This window comes from Engraulis encrasicolus, chromosome 20 (genome assembly GCF_034702125.1).
Source record: "Engraulis encrasicolus isolate BLACKSEA-1 chromosome 20, IST_EnEncr_1.0, whole genome shotgun sequence".
NCBI lineage: Eukaryota > Metazoa > Chordata > Actinopteri > Clupeiformes > Engraulidae > Engraulis > Engraulis encrasicolus.
Genome location: NC_085876.1, coordinates 48,593,485 through 48,615,848, shown reverse-complemented (window position 1 = coordinate 48,615,848; position 22,364 = coordinate 48,593,485). Strand labels below are relative to the sequence as shown.

Genomic DNA, 22,364 nt, shown 5'->3' with positions numbered 1-22,364 from the left:
ACTTTTCAGGAGCAAGTAGATTGACTTGTATTTGTCTCTGACTCCTGTTTTCCATGCTACCTACTTTTCAGGAACAAACACATCATGATTGATCTGGGCACTGGCAACAACAACAAGATCAACTGGACAATGGAGGACAAGCAGGAGATGATAGACATTGTTGAGACTGTGTACAGAGGAGCGCGTAAAGGAAGAGGTCTCGTCGTCTCCCCCAAGGACTATTCCACCAAATACCGATATTAACCTCTCTCTCCTTCCTTCCTTCCTGCCTCACAAGCTCAACGCAACCCTGGACTATTTTGCCTCTAATTTTTCAGCAGCCACTGTTTTGTCATTTCTGAACATTTATGACGACTTCTTACTCCTCCTTACTCAGTGTCTTCATACGTTATTTCTTTTAGTTGTGTGAACCATGGTGCAACCATTTATGTGTTTCGTTGATAGTGATCTACTAATTTGAAAGGAGTGGTTCTGAATGGATAGATTTGTAACCATGAAACCTACAAATGAACGTCTTTGTGTTTTCCCCCATGATGGATATTTATTTTATACAAAATAAAAAAAATGTTTTATGAAAGTGGACAAAGCAGTTAGTAAAGGTGAAGGCACTTCATTGGTTACAGGAGAGGGAGATGTCTTCCTCCTCCACTTTGGCAGATAAGGTCCCTTTACTGTCTCTGCAACAAACAAACAAAAACAATGTGTACATTTTAAAATATTTACCACAGTAAAAGCTGATGGATGGATTGAACAAACACATCATTAAAGCAATACACCACATTCATCCTGTTATCTGATGGCAGACATTTCAGAACTAAGCTGATGGGCGAAGGGCAGGGGTGTCAAAGTCAGTTCAGTTCAGGGGCCACATACCTTAAGTTATGAGAGGCCACCGCTCATCTGTTTAGAAGGTGCAGCATTCAGTAGAAATTTCAGTATAAAAAGAGGACAATCCGCACACTTCAGGCCTATTTTTGTGCAAAGAAGCTTTACTTGACTTCAGGGGCCACATACTGTCTTTTTTTACTGGCTGGACCAGTAACGTAATTCCAAAGTATCGCACAGTTCTGCTCCATATCTGAGTGAATCACATTGTTAGTTTGTCAATGTTTAGTTTAACAATGTGCCACACTGATCATTTATCTTGACAGTCAGCAGGCATTTTGAACTGAACACAAGCAGGTAATTGGAGTGCTTCTGGGTCTTCACCTTTTTTCCTTGGTGCTCATCAGTGTAGGGCTCTCAAACTTGGTCCAGGTAGACAAATGCTGAGGCACTCAAGGCTGCCATTTTTTATTTTTTTTTTGCTACAAAAGCGGGCCGAAACGTGTAGGCATTGTAGCCAAATAAAAAAGTTTTAAAAAAATGCAACCTTGAGTGCCTCAGCATTTGTCTTCCTAGGCATTTTGAACTAATTTGGTATGGTGGGAACTGTACCTTTGGGTCTATCTCTGTTGCCGCTTCTGGCTCCTCCATTCCGGCCTGCTGCATTAGGTCTGCTACATTTTTTTCCAAGTCATTGATGCGCGTTCCCATTTCCTCCAGTATTTGTGTCAGGGAATACATTGTGTACATACCATATGATTGGGAAAGTGACCATGACCTTTTTTAAACTTCATTTTAACCTGCAGAGGGTGCTGTGGTGCACTCTGCTACAGAGCCGTATAATATACTTATACAGGGTTCCCACCTGTGCTTGAATTCCTTGAAAATGCTTGAATTTCAGTTAAGTGTTTTCAAGGTTGTGAAAATGCTTGATTTTTTTGGTCAAGTGCTTGAAAATGCTTGAAATTTGTGTCAAACTGAATAAGCCAAATAATAGGCAGTCTAGTTAAAGGTGCTGGAAGGTGCTTGAATTTGTTCATGAAAAAGGTGTGGGAACCCTGAATATAATATATTAATATACGGCTCTGCTGTGCTATATCAACACCATATACAGTGCCCTCCATTATTATTGGCACCCCTGGTTGAGATGTGTTTTTTAGCTTCCAATTATTATTATTTTTCTCTAAATAATATGGGACCTTAATGGAAAAAAAAGAGAAAAATCCAACCTTCAATACAAGTGCATTTATTCAGTGGGGAAAAAAATCCCACATAAAGAAATAATTATTTGACATCAAATAATGTGTGTCACAATTATTAGCACCCCTGTTGTTAATATTTTGTACAACCCCCTTTTGCCAACAAAACAGCACCTAATCTTCTCCTATAATGTTTCACAAGATGGGAAAAGACAGAAAGAGGGATCTTCAGCCATTCCTCTTTGCAGAATCTCTCTAAATCATCCAGAGACCTGGGTCCTCTCCTCTGTACTCTCCTCTTCAGCTCACCCCACAGGTTCTCAATGGGGTTGAGGTCTGGGGACTGAGATGGCCATGGGAGGAGCTTGATTTTGTGTCTGGTTAACCATTTCTGTGTAGATTTGGCCATATGTTTAGGGTCATTGTCTTGCTGAAAGACCCAGTGATGACCCATCTTCAGCTTTTTGGCAGAGGGCAACAGATTTTGATTTAAAATGTCCTGGTATTTCAAAGCATTCATGATGCCATGCACCCTAACAAGCTTCCCAGGGCCTTTGGAAGCGAAACAGCCCCACAGCATCACTGACCCACCCCCATACTTCACAGTGGGTATGAGGTGCTTTACAGCATGCGCATCTTTCGTGGCACGCCAGACCCACTTAGAGTGTTTGTTGCCAAAAAGCTCAATCTTGGTCTCATCTGACCAAAGCACACGGTCCCAGTTGAAGCCCCAATACCGCTGGGCGAACTCCAGACGTTTGCGTTTATGACTGTGAGTGAGGAAAGGTTTTCTCCGTGCATGCCTCCCAAACAGCTTGTTGGCGTGTAGACAGCGCCTGATGGTTGATTTGGAGACTTTGTGACCCCAGGATGCTACCATTTGTTGTAATTCTGTAACAGTGAGCTTTGGAGATATTTTGATTTCTCTTACCATCCTCCTCACTGTGCGTGGTGGCAAAATAAACTTGGGTCCTCGTCCAGGCTTGTTTACCACTGTTCCAGTTGTTTTGAACTTCTTAATTATTCCTCTCACAGTAGATATGGGCAGCTGCAGTTGAGTGGCAATCTTCTTGTAGCCTCTGCCTGACCTGTGAAGGTCGACGCACATCTGCCTCACTTGTATGCTGTGTTCCTTTGTCTTTCCCATGTTTAAGAGTGGATAAGAGAAATGGCCTCGGTGTCACGTCATAGTTATACCCCAGGGAAACAGGAAGTGATGAATTACTAATTAAATGTTCCTACATACTCTGGTAAACTTTGTAAACTACTGTAGAAATGACAGAAATGCTTCAATTATATTTATTTCCTGGGAATTGTTAAGGGTGCCAATAATTGTGGAACAGGTGATTTAATGAAAAATAATTATTTTTTAGTCAGGGATTTTTTTTATTTTCCTACAATTCATTTGAGTTGAAGGCTACATTTTCCTAAAATTTTCAGTGTGACAGTATTCTTCTGCAATAAACACTGAATTTATTTTAAGGCTTTTAACACATCTCAACCAGGGGTGCCAATAATTATGGAGGGCACTGTATGTGCTATACGTGTTGTGCTATAATATCCACACTAGTATGTGCACAATGCCCAGGTAGGCCAAGTTTGAATCCTGCCTGGGTCATTTCCCAAACCAATCTTCTCTTTTCTCTCCTATCTAATAAAGGCACAAAACAAAAGGCCAAAATATTTTTTTAAAAGAAAGAATAACAATGCATGAAGACCCATTTTGAGTTTTAGTGTTTTCAGGGACCTTCAAAAGTCTACAAATGACACACTGTTGTTGAAACATTTCAGGTCCTGATCTGAAATTGGAAATGGTCTGACTCGTCATTCTGCACAGGACTGCACTTCTTTGATCAGTAAATTCCTAGAATTCCCAGAATATTCAAAATGAAAGGATATATCGTGTTACAATTTGGTCGGACATTGCTTGGAATTTTTTGTTGATTTCCTGCATAGTTGTTTCCATCTGCAAATAGGACATGACACCAAATCAAAATATTTTATTGTCAAATTATAACAGAAGGGCTATATGAATATACAGCCAGGTGTGTTAACGTAATTATACAGGTTCAAGTGTGCCAAGTTGACATTTAGTTGTGTGCAAATGACTACACGTACTCACCTGTGCTGTTAAGTCTTGTGCACCTTTTAGCTTTGGTTTGTCCCCCATGTTTGGTACGTAGAGAGTTTGTGACGTCTGTATCTTAAAAGGGCGCTTTTAGGCATTTAACTGAAACGAAGAATGGATACGTCAAGTGAAGTCAAAGTTTATTTATTAAGGACTTCTAAAACAACAAGAGCAGCTGACCAAAGTGCTAACAGGAAGGCCTAAGTAAAGACATGAAACAACATGGAACAACACAGACATAGGGACTTGATGACACCCATACAAGCACACAAAAATAAAGCTATAAAGCTATAATTACAGGCAGGCATACATAAACAAAGTTCATAACATCTCACCGTGGTGCCAGCACAACAACTTGACACTAGGGCTGTAACGATACACTCAACTCACGACTCCTACTAACCTACGGTTCGATATACCCAAGTTTATAGGTAGAATATTTTACAAGAGGCTGATAACAATTTTAAAGTTTAAATACAGTAGTCATGATGATTTGAAGCTTGGAAGCACTATCACTTCATATCATGTGGTTATTTTCTGGACTGATGGGTCACAAATCTTTGAAAGGGCATATCACGATACTGCCTCCTTGTATCGCGATACAGTATTGTGACTCTTTGTATCACGATTTCTCGGTTTGATACAATATCATTACAGCCCTACTTGACACTAAACGTCAGTAAGACAAAGGAGATGGTGGTGGACTTTCAGAAAAAGAGGGGAAACTACACTCCACTTTATATCTGTAAACAACCTGTTGAGAGGGTGGCAGGCACTTGCAATACCTCTTGGTGTTCACTACAATGCACTACAAATAATAGTGCATTCTGCTGAGTGCTGTGCAGTGGTGGACAAAGTAAAAGTACTTTTGTGGTGTAATTACAACAGTAGCACATGATATTACATAGCTGTTACTCCGTTTACTCCATTTTACCTACCTATTGAGATAGACTTTGTTATTACTGAAAAACAATACAGACCTAACAAGGACCCACCACAAACTCAACCCAACCTGTGCAGAATCAGCTTATTGTAAGACAAGTACATTGGTCTACTTTTTATTACTCAGATAAGTTACCTATGTTGGAAAGAAACTGTTTCTTTTTTTTACTTTTACTTTTACTTTGTCCACCACTGGTGCTGTGTTTGTGAACCTCTGCCAGCGGTGGAAGTCACCAGAGAGTGCTATCTAGTAAAGTCCTATCACACCCAGGATATGGACTATTAAAAATTGAGATCTGAGAGGCGACTGTGCTGTCACAGAGCAAGAACAGAGAGACTGAGAAGGAGCTTCTTTCCTCATGCCATTTGTTTACTCATCGAATTCCTCCTAATTGATTTGACTGAACACTCACACGTCACACACACACACACACACAAACACACACACACACACACACACACACACACACACACACACACACACACACACACACACACACACACACACACACACACACACACACACACACCTTCACCTGCACAGTTGTTTTGCACCGGCCATTTTTTTCAGTACAGAGAGAGAGAGATAGAGATGTAAATAAACAGTTGCAACTACAGTTTGCAATAAAAGTGCAAATGCCCTCAGATGTGCTGGGCAAAAATCACCCCACAAATGTAAACACTAAACAAGGATGACCCAAGCAAACATAACATACAGTTTCTCAGTGATTATTTCATTTGTTGAGAGAATAATGCCAAAAAACCTGCATGAGCATGTGTGAAAAAGTAATTGCCCCCTGAACCTTATAACTTGTTGTACCACCCCCAGCAGCAACAATTTTAGTCAATTGCTTACAAAAACTGACGAGCAGTCTTGCACATAGCTAATGGATGATTTTTTTGTCAACTGTTCTTTGCATAACTGTTTTAAAATCCGCTACAGTGGATGGATCCCATGCATGAACACAAACAAATGGTCACAAATGATGGCTGGACATTATCCTTCAGGATTTGTTTGTAAAGAGTCAAATTCATGTTTTCTTTAATCATAGCATGGTCATCCATGTCCCCCCAAGGCATCAACACAGACCCAAACTGTGAAACTCCCACCACCATGTTTCACTGTATGGCGTTCTTTTTATCAAATGCAGTGTTCATTTCACACCAGATGTTACAGGAGGCTCTCCTTTCAAAAAGTTCAAAATGCAGAATATTTTTTCAGAAGCTTTGCATGCATTGTTCATATGTTTTTAAGCTAATTTGAGACAAGCCTTGATACTCTCCTTATGGTGGCTTGGATCTCTGACATGCATGCAATGTTTGCCTAGTCTCTTTCTCCTGGTTGAGTCATGAACACTTCCATTGTATGCAGTAACACCTCCAGTTGGTATTGTTGTTCTGTGTTCCTTTCTGAACTCCTGGGATCCACCCTCACTGTCTTCTTGGGCTGAGACATGCAATTATTTTTTATTATCATCTGCTCCTGAATGTTGATGGATCACAGTGTGATGTCAGGGGTTTGATATACACATTGTCAAACAGGTTCTATTCAAACAATCTCTTGATTTGAAAGGCCTGGTAGCAGCCAGACAGCTCTGAAACATAACTCAGTTGTCCAAAATAATATGATTAATCACAGATACCTACTCATTTAACAAAGGGTTGCTTTTTTCACACAGGCTCATGCAGGTTATATGGCATTCTCTTTTTTGTAATGAAATAATCACTGAAACACTGCATTTTGTTTTTGATTGGGTCATTCTTGTTTAATGTCTACATTTGCTTGGTGATCTGAAATTGTTAAGCGTGTGCCAAATGTGAAAAACAAAAAATCAGAAGGGGGCAAAAAAACATACGCGTGGCACTGTGGAACCTGGGCCTAGAACCTCTGCTAGAACTGTGCGCCCTTTCCGCGCGAGGCCAGGGGGCGCCGCGACAGCCTACCTGGGTCATTTCACGTGAAATCAGACACTTTGGGACCCGACCGACCCGGATTTCAGTCATACTTGGTGTGCCTTTTCAGTAGCAAGGTAGCACCCCAGAACTGCATTGGTTTGAATCTGACACTAATATTAAGGGAGAAACAGACTAGGAAAGGTTCACATGTGAGGGTAGGACACTATACATTCAGCCTTGAATATATCAGTCAGTGTTAGTCACAAAAAGATGCCTGTGGTGTTGTTTGAAAGCTCTTTTCTGGCTCTACATATTACACAATCGCCTTGGAATACAACTACTCTCAGAATATGAATTATGATAAATTGAAAAATTAAAAATTGAATATCTAAAAAACTCATATTTTAAAATGGCCAGTTCCTTGTCCAAACGTAGCCGGCAATGTCATGAGCAGCACCTAAAATGCTGGTGTTCGGTTTGTTATTCATTTCAGAGAGAAGTTGACTCACAAATATGGCATCATACAGACCACTTACTAATAATATGGTAATACCATAGTAGCATCACATGACAAAACAAAAACAAAACAAAAATGGTCAGTGTCCATGGTCCCAGGTTTCAGAAACTAAGGCAGATGTCCATTTATACACACCAAATGATGATATGTGAATGTTTGAACATTCCTTCTCTGTGTACCTGTGCCATCTTCCCTTTACCGTACTTTAAAGAGATAATCAATGGCTACACTCTCATTTTGTACTCTACCAGTGCATTTGAAGCAGCAGCTGTGTCTTTTGTAGATAATGTATAAGTACGTCCCTTTGCAGTTACAGGTTCCACTACCAGAAGCACATCCTGATGATCCATGACAAGTCTATCTAATCTGAAGGGAAAAGTGAAGGATGGAGATGGCCCATGAGGATGCAGGAAGTTCAGTTTCACCTCTCCAGTGCTCGGCATACATTCCTCAGCACATGCTAGCCACCAGTTGCCATCATATACAGCTACAACATACCCTTTGATGCTTGAAAATGTAACACATTCCTTTACTGAGCTCACTCTTTCAACTCTGCCTTCTCTGAATGCTGAAAATGGCCTAACTTCCACTGTGTCCATTGACAATGGGCAGAAGCTGTGTAGTTTTTGAGTACCTGGAATAGTTCTTGCAGATTCAAACCTTTTCAACAGGTTCTCAGCTTCATGATGGTACATCTCTGTTGTGGCAAACTGGCAATGGATGTTCTTGACATTATCCTTGACTGACTCCCTTGAACCAGGAACGTTTTTAAAACTATAGTTTTATAATTCAAGATGCTATTCAATCATTTCACTGGAACAACCAGTGCATGCCACAATCCATCCATTTGTATGCTACTACCAAGATCAGTTGAAACTGGGGGAAAAAAAAATCTGTTTTGGTGTTAGATTTTTTTTCCCCAGTTTACTAGTTTTACAAACGTTCCTGGTTCAAGGGAGTCAGTCAAGGATAATGTCAAGAACATCCATTGCCAGTTTGCCACAACAGAGATGTACCATCATGAAGCTGAGAACCTGTTGAAAAGGTTTGAATCTGCAAGAACTATTCCAGGTACTCAAAAACTACACAGCTTCTGCCCATTGTCAATGGACACAGTGGAAGTTAGGCCATTTTCAGCATTCAGAGAAGGCAGAGTTGAAAGAGTGAGCTCAGTAAAGGAATGTGTTACATTTTCAAGCATCAAAGGGTATGTTGTAGCTGTATATGATGGCAACTGGTGGCTAGCATGTGCTGAGGAATGTATGCCGAGCACTGGAGAGGTGAAACTGAACTTCCTGCATCCTCATGGGCCATCTCCATCCTTCACTTTTCCCTTCAGATTAGATAGACTTGTCATGGATCATCAGGATGTGCTTCTGGTAGTGGAACCTGTAACTGCAAAGGGACGTACTTATACATTATCTACAAAAGACACAGCTGCTGCTTCAAATGCACTGGTAGAGTACAAAATGAGAGTGTAGCCATTGATTATCTCTTTAAAGTACGGTAAAGGGAAGATGGCACAGGTACACAGAGAAGGAATGTTCAAACATTCACATATCATCATTTGGTGTGTATAAATGGACATCTGCCTTAGTTTCTGAAACCTGGGACCATGGACACTGACCATTTTTGTTTTGTTTTTGTTTTGTCATGTGATGCTACTATGGTATTACCATATTATTAGTAAGTGGTCTGTATGATGCCATATTTGTGAGTCAACTTCTCTCTGAAATGAATAACAAACCGAACACCAGCATTTTAGGTGCTGCTCATGACATTGCCGGCTACGTTTGGACAAGGAACTGGCCATTTTAAAATATGAGTTTTTTAGATATTCAATTTTTAATTTTTCAATTTATCATAATTCATATTCTGAGAGTAGTTGTATTCCAAGGCGATTGTGTAATATGTAGAGCCAGAAAAGAGCTTTCAAACAACACCACAGGCATCTTTTTGTGACTAACACTGACTGATATATTCAAGGCTGAATGTATAGTGTCCTACCCTCACATGTGAACCTTTCCTAGTCTGTTTCTCCCTTAATATTAGTGTCAGATTCAAACCAATGCAGTTCTGGGGTGCTACCTTGCTACTGAAAAGGCACACCAAGTATGATCGAAATCCGGGTCGGTCGGGTCCCAAAGTGTCTGATTTCACGTGAAATGACCCACCTGTTGACTGAAATCAGTCCACACAACCTGTTTTTTGTTTTTGTAAAATCATAATCGCTAGAACTACCAATTAGTCTACTTGCCAGCCCATAGGGCCCTATAGTGAACCCGGAAATGTTTGGTACCCCAAAGTTTTTTGATGAAAATGTATAGTACAGGTCCCCAGTACATAGAAACTGTCGGATGCTACTTTGTAAATGTTGAGCAATTTTTTAATTAGCATAATTAGCATAAATGAGCATAATCGCCTTTATGGCCTTATTACAGGATCAGTTTGACCAATCTACACAATCTTGGTGTGGTTTTGGAGGATGCTGAATTCATTTGTGACATTTTTTAATGCCTTTCAGATTCAAAATGCCTCTTAATGTCAAGGGTAGACCCATTTTATACTTTTGTGAGCTGATTTTGGCAACGTTTTTGGGTTATTTACATACCATAAACCTTACTTATTTCAATTATTTCTACCCATGGCCCTACTATATGAAGTAGATGAGCTACATCTATTGGCAAAGACATAGAATTAAGGTAGAGACTTGAGGTGCTGTAGTTCAGCGGATGTGGAAAGTGAGTGAGGTTCTTATTTTCAGGAGTTTATTTAATGCAATCATTTCATGGTTTGTGCTAACTTCAGTTAGGTATTTAAGTTTGAGGATCACTTGGTTTTTTCTCACTTTGTGGAGGGGGGGGGGCACTATTGTATGTTATTGTGGCACTATTGCACGTGTATTAGCATAATTAGCATAAATTAGCATACGCGCCCTTATGGCCATGATCAGTTTGGCCAATCTACTCAATCCTGGTGTGGTTTTGGGGGTTTTGGAGGATGCTGAAGTCACTAGTGACTTTTATAAAATGCCTGCCAGGTTCACAATTCCAGTCCATATCAAGGGGGGGACTTGATAAGCTGATTTTGGCAATATATTTGGTGAAATACACACCTATTTTTCACCAAATGTAGAGAATAGAATGAATAGATAATAGATGATAATGCAGGTCAAGTGCCATTCAAAATGTGCAAAGCCACTGTACAGAAAAACATTAATCACAATAAGAGAAAAAGCAAATTAAACTAAAAGAATAAAATAACAATAAACAAAGTAATTATAGTAATATAATTTCTTAGAGCATACATTACAAATTTTATTGGAACACCATGTAACAAGGGTGCAATGATGGGAAATTGTTCTCTATCAAAGAAGTATGACCTAAACCAAGAGAGTAAAGGTAAAGCCCCTTTGATGCCTACATATGATACGTAGACATATATCAATTACAACAGTAAGAACACATACAACACAATTACTCACAACTTGGGCTGGTTGCTATGCTAGCCAGCATCCGTAACTATGACACTGTATACATACACTACCGTTCAAAAGTTTGGGGTCACCTTCATTTTTCCAGTTATTTGTTTGCAATTCAAGTCGCAAACATCTTTTAAATAGCTTGAAATTGAATAATGGCAAGTACTGAACAGCCACAGGTGAAAAGTTGATTACCCATCAAATTGGTTAAACTGGACAGAAGAGTTACATCTAACCAAGCTTTTTCACCCATTTATTACATAGAAATACGTGTTTTAGTCCATTTTTCTACAGACATATCTTTGGTTTATCAGAGAATGCATGGAACTATTGGAAAGCTCAGTGTCTGCCCTTTCCAATGGTAGGTGTATGATATTTGTTGAGTTGTCACCTCGTCCACAAATTCAAGTCAAAGTAGCTGCATGATTTTCTAGCCATCAGAATGGACCTACTTATGAATGCACGATCCATTGTCTCAGCGATGTTTTAGTGTGCAAGCCAGTGCCATATGCCAGTGCACATTGGAAAGTGTAGATTCTCCTCTTTCAAATGATGTGTATATCATCCTGCATTGTATGGACTGACAGGAGCAGACATCAACTATTGCATGCATGGGGCTCATAGAGCTCATGGGCAATTCTGAACCTCATCTCATCCCGGGAATGAATCTGTAGAATCGCGACTGGCTATTATTAATGCCAACGGAGTCTAAACTTTGATTAGTACACCAGACTAGACACTACTTTAGTAAAGGTACACTTTGATTAGTCAAAAGTTAGTGATACATTTTGGTCTATTCTATGTATTGTTTATACAAGTAAATCCATTCAACAGTTACTTTTTCCAATATCAAATTGCTTATTTGTTGCATGCATTAATTTCAGGGAACAATAACTCTATACCCTGATTTTATACTAGAACTGAAATTGAAAAGGAATAAGCTTAACTCTCAGAAAGAAGTATTGTAGGAGGAAAGTGTGGTGACCCCAAACTTTTGACCGGTAGTGTAGCTTCTCTACAGAGCCATCATCATCATCATCATCATCATTATCATCATCATCATCATCATCATCATCATCATCATCATCATCATCGCCATTGTCTTCATCTCATTATGGTCTCTTCTTCATAACAAGCAGGTGTGATCCAACTTGCATTAGGGTGCTGACCAGAAGCATCTGGTAGCATATGTTGAAGACAATGTTGTTGAAAGAGCCAATTCTGTGAGCTATGAATGCTGGGGTGATGAAGCAATCTACCCATAGCCGGTCCATGAGCCAGGCCTGATTTAAGATTGAGGTCATACCTCCATATGCAGTCCCTATGAGCTCCTCCAGGCCAGTTAAATTAATCATATGACCGAATGAGCCAATGAATGACAGGAGGGTCTGCATCATCCCAGGTCTCAGTATGACTGATCATTGTTGTGGATCACGCCATTTGATCTGACAGACAATCATGTACAGCTTCATTTCAAAAGTTCCTGTATGTTACTGTAGCTCATGCCAAGGTTCTTAAGTGAGTATCTAGGTATGAAATGGTACTAATAACTATATGTCCTTGCTGACTTGAAATGTCCTGTCCTGGATCTGAAGGTTGGAGAGCTGCTGGAGGAGTGTGCCAATATGCACAGTGTTGAATGCAGAGGAGAGGTCTGTGAACAGGATCCTGGTGTGTGGGTGTATTGAGTCCAGGTTCCTGGCTACTGTGTCCAGAAGTGAGAGGCTTGCATTCTCCACACCGGCATTCCCTGTAGGCGAACTGGTGTGGATCCAGCTGGTCTGACACCATAGAGGAAAGAAGGCCACACATCAATCTCTCCATACACTTGCACAGCACAGTGTTAATGCCACTGGTCTGTAGTCCTGGAGATCTTTAGCAGTTGACTTCTTCGGGATGGGGATGATGGTGGATTCTCTCCATTGGTCAGGGGTCCAGGAGATGCTGAAACAGCGTGGTGAGAACACCACTCAGCTGGATGAAGCATTCTTTCAGTTCCCATTTGTCCCAGTCATTGAGTGAGATGGATACAGAAGCACTGGATAAAACAATGAAGCCCAAGATACACAAAGAGGATGAGGAGGGACAATGTTATGAGAAAACTCTAACTCACTCACCACAGACTCCACAACCCTCCACCACATTATCAGTGGGCAGGTGGCAGATGTAAAGGTCAATGTGCAAGATGCAGTGGAAATTGGACAAAGACATGACCCGGTGGGATTTCATGCAACCATCTCAAAAAAAGTTGTGACAATGAAAATAAAGACAAAAGGGTTTAAAGTCGAAAGAAAGATCATATATGCATGGTTTGCTCAACTGCTGATGGCATGAACCCAGAGAAAAGTAAAGTTGTCTACAGTCTTTGACTATGAGCTGAATCCTGTCCCAGTTTCAATCAGGGATGAAAATGGATGCCTAAGGAAGGGCAACAAGTCTACCATTGTCCAGCGTATTGATTTCTTCTCAGCTTTCCTCACCTCATCCTTACATGTTGCAATATACCTAACCAATAACAACAGGTTACAAGAATCAAGGGGATCATGGTGAAGAAGAGACCATAACAGATGAAGACAGTGACGATGATGATGATGATGATGATGATGATGATGATGATGATGATGATGGCTCTGTAGAGAAGCTATGTATACAGTGTCATAGTTACGGATGCTGGCTAGCATAGCAACCAGCCCAAGTTGTGAGTAATTGTGTTGTATGTGTTCTTACTAATACTTAGTACTAATAATTACTATTGTAATTGATATATGTCTACGTATCATATGTAGGCATCAAAGGGGCTTTACCTTTACTCTCTTGGTTTAGGTCATACCTCTTTGATAGAGAACAATGTCCCATCATTGCACCCTTGTTACATGGTGTTCCAATAAAATTTGTAATGTATGCTCTAAGAAATTATATTACTATAATTACTTTGTTTATTGTTATTTTATTCTTTTAGTGTAATTTGCTTTTTCTCTTATTGTGATTCATTTTTTTCTGTACAGTGGCTTAGCACATTTTGAATGGCACATGACCTGCATTATCATCTATTATCTATTCATTCTATTCTCTACATTTGGTGAAAAATAGGTGTGTATTTCACCAAATATATTGCCAAAATCAGCTTATCAAGTCCCCCCCTTGATATGGACTGGAATTGTGAACCTGGCAGGCATTTTATAAAAGTCACTAGTGACTTCAGCATCCTCCAAAACCCCCAAAACCACACCAGGATTGAGTAGATTGGCCAAACTGATCATGTAATAAGGCCATAAGGGCGCTTATGCTAATTTATGCTAATTATGCCAATACAAATACACATGCAATAGTGCCACAATAACATACAATAGTGCCCCCCCCTCCAAAAAGTGAGAAAAAAACAAGTGATCCTCAAACTAAAACACCTAACTGAAGTTAGCACAAACCATGAAACGTTTCATATATGATTGCATAAAATAAACTCCTGAAAATAAGGACCTCACTTTCCACATCCACTGTACTACAGCACCTCAAGTCTCTACCTTAATTCCATGTCTGGCAATAGATGTCGCTCATCTACTTCATATAGTAGGGCCATGGGTAGAAATAATTGAAATAAGTAAGGTTTATGGTATGTAATTTGCCCAAAAACGTTGCCAAAATCAGCTCATAAAGGCATAAAATGTGCCTACCCTTGACATTAAGAGGCATTTTGAATCTGACAGGCATTTAAAAATGTCACAAATCAATTCAACATCCTCCAAAACCCCCAAAACCACACCAAGATTGTGTAGATTGGTCAAACTGATCCTGTAATAAGGCCATAAAGGCGATTATGTTAATTTATGCTAATTATGCTAATAAAAAAAATTGCTCAACATTTACAAAGTAGCATCCGGCAGTTTCTATGTACTGGGGACCTATACTATACATTTCCATCAAAAAACTTTGGGGTACCAAACATTTCTGGGTCCCCTATCCTGGCAAGTAGACTAAATTGTAATGTAGAACCATGGTTACTATAATAACACGTGCGTTTGTGTGTGTTGCCCTTAACGTAGAAAAGTGGTGTTGTTTTTTTGCTGAGTTAATTCACAAAGTCGAAAATCTCTGCTTAGTCGTCACGTCAGACACGGACATTCATTTCGCCTGAGACTGTAAGTGAATCACTGAATGCGATGCATGTAATGACTAATATTAAGGAGTATCGCAAGGGGGAAAGTGAAACGGTGGAGTTTATTTACCGATTTTGACAGACAGACGGATGAACTTCAGACTGCGGTTTACGTCTTCCTGCGTCCTGTGCCACCCTGGATCACGTGACAAAGTCATATGACAAACATCCTTCCGACATCCGTGTCCACAGCCAGAGGCACAGCATTTTGGTGTGTTTTGGGAGTTCGTACGAGGCTAATTTATTTTGTCCCAAGCGGCAATACGTTTGCTGATAGAACTGACAACATGTTTGGAGCGGTAATTTTGAGAGGATTGCTGGCCTGTCTATTCACTTTACTTTCATTGGATGTACTTCCTTGTTTGCCTGTCGATGGAGAGGTAAGCAGAGCAGAATCCACACTGCCGCTGTTATCAGAACTAGATAACTGATCGTATCTCTTATTTTGATAACTCAATGTGGTCACTTGTTATGCAAGCTACAAATGACATATAAGCTTCGTCATAGACTAGATGTTTGGCAATGGCACATGGCGCAAAAATAAAGCCCAGCAGCCTATCTGGCTTGGTCTACCACAAATTATCGAAACGCAGATGCAAGTTGTATGCATTTTGGGGCAGCAGTAAACTTTGTTGTTGTTGTAGGCATAGTTGAGAACAATCACCATCTTCAACATCACCAGCCTGGGGTCAGTGTTGTTTGTTTGTTTCCCTAAGAGTTTTGGAGGTCATATTTGTTTACCTCCTACTGTATCCTTGTTGGGTAACATTTTACTTGGCGCCGGCGTCATACGCATCATGCATGGGTGTAATTTTAGGTGTGGATGGTGGGGACATATCACTTTTGAGATGAATCTTATCCCCACCAGCTTTTTGACAAATATAATGCAAAATAACTAACCTGGATAATTTGACATAATAATGTCCCCACCACTTTCAAAGCCAAACTTACACCTTTGAAACGTATGACATAACGGTGTCATAACATTGTCATAATGCAGTCATGAATGTGTCATTCATAAACATTGTCAATGTCATAAACATTGTGTGAATTCAATTGTGACATTTTTGTGAAATTCGGTTATGACAAACAGGCCGATCAATGTCAACTTTTCATGACCGCAAAACTTTTATGTTGGACATTGGCATTATGTTTATAACTCGCTCATGACACTACTATGACACTGTTACTACTGCTATGTACACTACACTACTATGACACTGGCTAGGGCCCTCTTGAAAAAGAGGCAATGCCTCAATGTGTTTTTACCCTGGTAAAATAAAGGAGAAATTAAATAAAGGAGAAAATATGACACAGTTGTGAGCACATGACGCCGGCGTCAAGTAAAGTGTAACCCCTTGTTGACCTTCTTGCTTACTTGCCAGCAAATCAACCCGTTGGTGCTGGAGGAGCTGCTGCTGTGGGTGAGTGGGGGCGCTGGCCAGGTGAATACCTACAGGTGAATATCTACCCTACATACCTATGTTGTTGTTTTTTTGGCACATTTGTCATCATCAGACGTTTTTGCACATTGCCTTTTTTTTTATTTTTCCCCTCCTTGACTATTACCTGTGTTAGAAATGTCCTTGTGGGCATTATTTATGTAAGCTACTTGACACCTGAATTTCCCCTCGGGGATCAATAAAGTTACTCTACTCTACTCTACTCTACTCTACTCTACTCTACTCTACTCTACTCTACTCTACTCTAGGATCCCCCTGCTGACCTTCACCCAGAAGGGGAGCCTGCTGGCCTTCTCGGAGGCCAGGAAACAAAGCGAAGGCGACTACGGCGCCAAGTTCATCGCTATGCGCCGCTCCACAGACAAAGGTAAAAAATAAACCTAACTTAACATTAACACGCTATCCACAAGGTTTAGTTGGACAGCAGGGCTTCCTGGAAGAAGATTTGGACCCTCAATAGGGACTTGGTGGTTAAATCACTAGTCAAATCAAACAGTGGGTATCATACTGAATTGATTTTGTGATGGCATTTTTAAAATGGCTTACGGCCCATGAATGATATGGTTGTTATTTGTTCCTTCCTATAACACCCCCCTTCCCCATTTCCATAGTGGCCACATATACATGGATCCTGTTTTGGTTTCAACTTGGGCAGTCATGGGTAAGCAGTTAGGGCGTCATGGGCATGGTACCGTCCTGTCGCACTGCTCCCTTTCGGCGCCATTGGCGGCACAATGACAATGGGAGTTGCAGTTTCCCAGTTGGGCTTTCACTTCACTTCACTTCACTTGTGCTTAACGGCACGCATGGTTCCCTTCATTTCCCTATATATTGGTTCTAAATTTTCCCCTGACTGCGCGGAACTAACTGCGCACAACTTAACGTCTAATTGTTGGAAACCGCTATCGGTCAAAAAATCAGCTCACGTGGTTGGCTGCCTGTGTCTGGCCCCTCCTCACAATATCGTGTTTACAAACACGGTGAAAGAGTGTAGTGGAAAGTGCGTACATCCAGCAAAAAAGCAGATGATCAGCGATGATCGAAAAGTTGCGCTCCTAATAAAGTCTTTTGCAAGCAGTGTGCAGATCCTTTCCCGCTCCTACAAACACGGTGAACCCATTTATTTCATGTATTTCTGCAGGCTCGACGTGGGGTCCCACCTCCTTCATCGTGGACGACGGCTCGCTGGCGGACGGCCTGAACCTGGGCTCGGTGGTGATCGACGAGGAGACGGGCGCCGTGCTGCTGATCTACTCGCTCTGCTTCCACCGCTACCACTGCGAGCCTTCCAGCACCATGCTGGTGGAGAGCCTGGACGACGGCATCAGCTGGAGCGCGCCGCGCAACCTCTCCGTCACGCTCGGCGTCCGCAGCTTCGCCCCGGGCCCGGGCTTTGGCATACAGGTGCGTCACCTCAACCTCTTTGCACCCTTTGCATGGGTCGGGCATAAATGGAATTTCATTGTGCGCAGTGTGCAGTGAACACTTGTGTGCTTTGGAGTGCTGTGCCACAATGACAATGGGCGTTGGAGTTTCCCTTTGGGCTTTCACATTACACATTCACCTGCAGACTTACTTACTTGCTTACTGCCTTGCTCATTTTGCTCAATGGCAAGGAGGGCAGCAAACAAAGGTTAGGAGAATAGAGTATTATCATTTATTGATCCCAGGGGGAAATTAAGGATCAAGTAGCATACATACATATTGTACATAAATACAGAATACATTACACACAGTATTACACATATACGAGCCATATATAGCACACTCTTACATACATTCAGCCCAAGGCAGGTTATTACTGCCGGGACTCTGAAATAACACCAGCCAACCGGCCGAATGCTGGTGAAATTTCAGTTTGGCTGTTAGGCTAGACCAATTTACTAACCACTTTCACCCATTAGTGAGTGAGCGTGCATTTTGATAGTGCCATTAACATCTACTGGCCATTTTGGCTGCTGGTGAAGAAAGATTATTTGGCGCCCTGCTTACTGCCCATTTTGCCTGCTGGCTAGTAGGGCAACAACAAAGGCTCTCCACTCTGGCCTGTTCTGGGCTTGTTTCTGGACTCTGTCCCATATGAGGCTCATAGATCCTTCAGGTGTCCATCTCTTCACGCAGAGGCCATGTCATAACTCTACTGTCACCAAAACTGCAATGACCAAGTCTTCCGTTCTGTTACTTCCGTTCCGTTACTTCCGTTCCGTTCTGTTACTTTCATTCCGTTATGTTACTTCCGTTCCAAGTCTTCCGTTCTGTTCTGTTAAAGGGACACTGTGATTTTTAGTTGTTTATTTCCAGAATTCATGCTGCACATTCACCAATGTTACCTTTTTCATGAATACTTACCACCAGCATCAAATTCTTAGTATTCATTATGACTGGAAAAATGCCACTTTTCATACATGAAAAGGGGGATCTTCTCCATGGTCCGCCATTTTGAATTTCCAAAAATAGCCAATTTTAGCTGCAAAAATGACTTATACGTGAACCATACTAGAAAATATTTGTTTATTACTTAGTAAACTTTCATGTAAAGATCAAGTTTGGCAATAGGCAGCCCAGTTTCAATGAGCAGCATAGTTGCAGTACCTTTTTTGACCATTTCCTGCACAGTGTCCCTTTAAGGCTGTATCATCTGTTGTCCACCTGTCTTGAGTTTGTATTAATGGTCTTTATGGCATAGTAGTTTTGTAATTTTCTATAAGTACATTATTTATGATTATACACTATGTATTTTTGCACATAGTTTTTGTGTACCTTGAAGGGAGATCTGATTGTATTGTGTACAAACGTATATTGACAATAAAGGCTCTCTATACTATTCTTCTATGACAAAGTAAAAGACCACCTTTCTTATTTGTGCCACAGAAACGCTACCCTCCTAACGTTGGGCGCCTGGTGGTGTGTGGTCACGGCTCGATCGCGGGGGACGGGGTCTTCTGCATCCTGAGCGACAACCACGGCAAGACGTGGAAGTACGGCGCCGCGCTGAAGAGCATCCCCTTCAACCAGCCCAAACAGGCCGGAGACTTCAACCCAGACGAGTGCCAGGTGAGAAGGGAACACATTGGTGCTGGAACAGACACACTGCTGAAGGGAACAGATTGCTGCTTATGGGGTGCGTTCCAATATGTGACCTTGCGTCCTCCACTTGTGCTTATGGCCTCATACCAGGAAGTGCCAGGTGAGGGAAGGGAACACATTGGCTGCTGCTGACTACAGTTTGTGTCGATGTGATGCCACCGTACGTTACATTGCTATACAGCTGGTGTGGGGAACCTATGTCGTGAGGGCCATTTATGGCCCTCGAGGCTATCGTATCGAGCAGCCGACATAATTTTAATGTTATGCAATCCAAATTCAGAAGTGAGTCAGATAGATAGATAGATAGATAGATAGATAGATAGATAGATAGATAGATAGATAGATAGATAGACTTTTATTGCGGAAATTTGTTCTCACCACCATAGCAGTCTTGTCCCAGTCTACAGCAGGCATACATAAGGCATTCATAACAGACATCAAAACACCAAACACAATTGACATACTAGACATGTGACAGCTTTGAGGTTGAAATCAGTAAGGCTGTTAGTGGTAGATTTATGATGTCACTTATGGCTTTGTTCCCATGCAGCAGACTGTATAAATAATGTGACAGTGATAAAGCTGCCAAGAGCATATGACCACATGCCAGCCTTGTGACTGCCAGCTGAAGTGGCCTGGCAGGTACAAAACAAGACAACCAGTACAAACGGGTCAACCAAAATACAGTAAGAAACTGGAGAATGGGACGAATTCAGTCAGAAAAAACCAACATACAGTAAAATCAAAATGACAGACGCTAACGGATTGAAAATAGCATAAAGGCTGTGTGGAAACCGTTTAGAAGTGCAGTCTTTGGCATATGAGGGAAAATAAAGAAAATATATTTGGTGATTTGCTGTTGTATTCTTTGAGCCGGGCTGTTGTCATGGAGATTTTTGAGTCAGCGGATGGATGTGCAACATGCACGTGACATTAAGCAAAGTGGCGTTTGAGGAATTGCTGCTCTTACAGTCTTACTTGCCCATTCTTACGGCCCATAATCCTTTACTTCACGTTTGCCGTGCCTTCACATAATTGTAATTGTAAATTGTATAAAAATATATTTTTAGTATCACTATGAACGTCCACAACAACCAGCATTATGCAACAACTGGGCGCAATAGTGCTTGCTGAGTGGATAGATAATACTCTGTCGGTATATCAATCATCCTCATCTTCCTTTGACCAGAGCTGTAGGCAGCACTAAATTTAAAATGTATTGTTTTTGTTTCCCCCCTTGCACAGACCTATGCTATGCATTTAAATAATAATAATAACAATAACAATAATAACTTGCTTGTTTTCAGCCAGTGGAGCTGGAGGGTGGCAGCATTGTCATCAAAATGTTTCTGTTTCCCCCCTTGCACAGACTTATGCTATGCATTTGAATAATAATAATAACATGTCAAGTCAAGTCAGCTTTTATTGTCACTTTAAGCACTTGTTGCATTTTAAGCAGCATGTTGTATTGTATTATGTTCCAGGACTGAATAATAACAATAATAACTTGTTTGTTTTCAGCCGGTGGAGCTGGAGGATGGCAGCATCGTCATCAACGTGCGTAACCAGTACAACTACCACTGCCGCTGCCGCATCGTGGTGCGCAGCCTGGACGGAGGCGAGTCGCTGCCCCTGGAGGAGCTGACCTTTGACCGGACCCTCGTGGACCCCGCCGTGGCCGCCGGAGCCCTGCAGAAGGAAGGCGTGCTCTTCTTCACCAACCCAGCCAACGACAAGCAGAGTAATTATTACACACACACACACACACACACACACACACACACACACAGGGAAGGAGGGCGTGCTCTTCTTCACCAACCCAGCCAACGACAAGCAGAGTAAGTATGATCATGGAATTTCTGGAATATCATAAAAGTTTTTCCAGTCATGGAAAGTCATGGAATTTTGCCATTTTGCATGCACAGTCATGGAATATCATGGAATTTTCCTAACAGTTGTGTAGAAGAAAAAACGTTCTTACTGGTTATACTACAACGCTTAGCCAGAGAGGGTTTGGTTTTTCGCTGTAATGTGCAACATTCTAGGATGCAATAAGCCCTCTTTAAGTCTGGCGGTGCCTCGGTGCCTGCTCTAGGGGTGAAGATACACACTTTTAAAAACTTAACGTTATTTCTTTTTACGGAAGTGGTCATGGAAATTCTGTGTTTTGGGTCTGGAAAGTCATGGAAAATCATGGAATTTTATATCTGAATTAGAGTGGGAACCCTGCTGTCTGTCTGTCTGTTTATCTATCTATCTCTCTGTCTCCATCCCCCTCTCTCTCTCCATCTCCATCCCCCTCTCTCAGGAGTGAACCTGACCCTGCGCTGGTCCCTCACCAACGGCTCGTCGTGGGAGAAGAACTCGGTGCAGATCTGGGCGGGGCCCAGCGGCTACTCCTCCATGACGACGCTCAAGAGCGACGACCCCCAGGATAGGAAGTACATCTATGTCATCTACGAGAAGGGACACAAGGACTACGACGAGTCCATCTCCTTCGTCAAGGTCCATCTGTACGGCGGGATGCGGTGATGGGTGGCGTGGAAAGTTGTAGGATGGATCAGTTTTGATGGCAGTGATGGATATTCAAGTGTAAAGAAATCCGCACACTGTCCATTCCACTTTAATAACTTTAATACAACGTTTCGGTCATCCGACCTTCTTCAGGACGTG

At 41.4% G+C, this 22,364-nt stretch overlaps 3 protein-coding genes across 4 annotated transcripts in view; 2 read left to right on the top strand and 1 right to left on the bottom strand.

Annotated features, from left to right (window-relative positions):
• The window catches only part of txnl4a (thioredoxin-like 4A), a 5,991-nt gene extending 5,414 nt beyond the window's left edge, over positions 1-577 (top strand). For both annotated transcript variants that reach the window (XM_063186049.1, XM_063186051.1), the window contains exon 4: positions 72-577. In XM_063186049.1, coding sequence (XP_063042119.1) covers positions 72-243 — 172 coding nt within the window. In that variant the 3' untranslated portion in view covers positions 244-577. The remainder of the gene's footprint in view (positions 1-71) is intronic.
• Positions 519-15,301, bottom strand: LOC134436712 (heat shock factor-binding protein 1-like). Its single transcript, XM_063186052.1, has 5 exons — positions 15,212-15,301; positions 4,147-4,254; positions 3,924-3,990; positions 1,438-1,544; positions 519-677 (listed from the first exon to the last, which is right to left on the bottom strand). Exons 2-5 carry the CDS (start codon positions 4,192-4,194, stop codon positions 669-671), a joined length of 231 nt encoding a protein of 76 aa, XP_063042122.1. The 5' UTR covers positions 4,195-4,254; positions 15,212-15,301; the 3' UTR covers positions 519-668.
• Positions 15,300-22,364, top strand: neu1 (neuraminidase 1). Its single transcript, XM_063186047.1, has 7 exons — positions 15,300-15,521; positions 16,527-16,600; positions 16,853-16,971; positions 17,746-18,008; positions 19,476-19,658; positions 21,213-21,432; positions 22,000-22,364. The coding sequence occupies exons 1-7, from the start codon at positions 15,300-15,302 to the stop codon at positions 22,221-22,223; spliced, it is 1,305 nt and encodes a 434-aa protein (XP_063042117.1). The 3' UTR covers positions 22,224-22,364.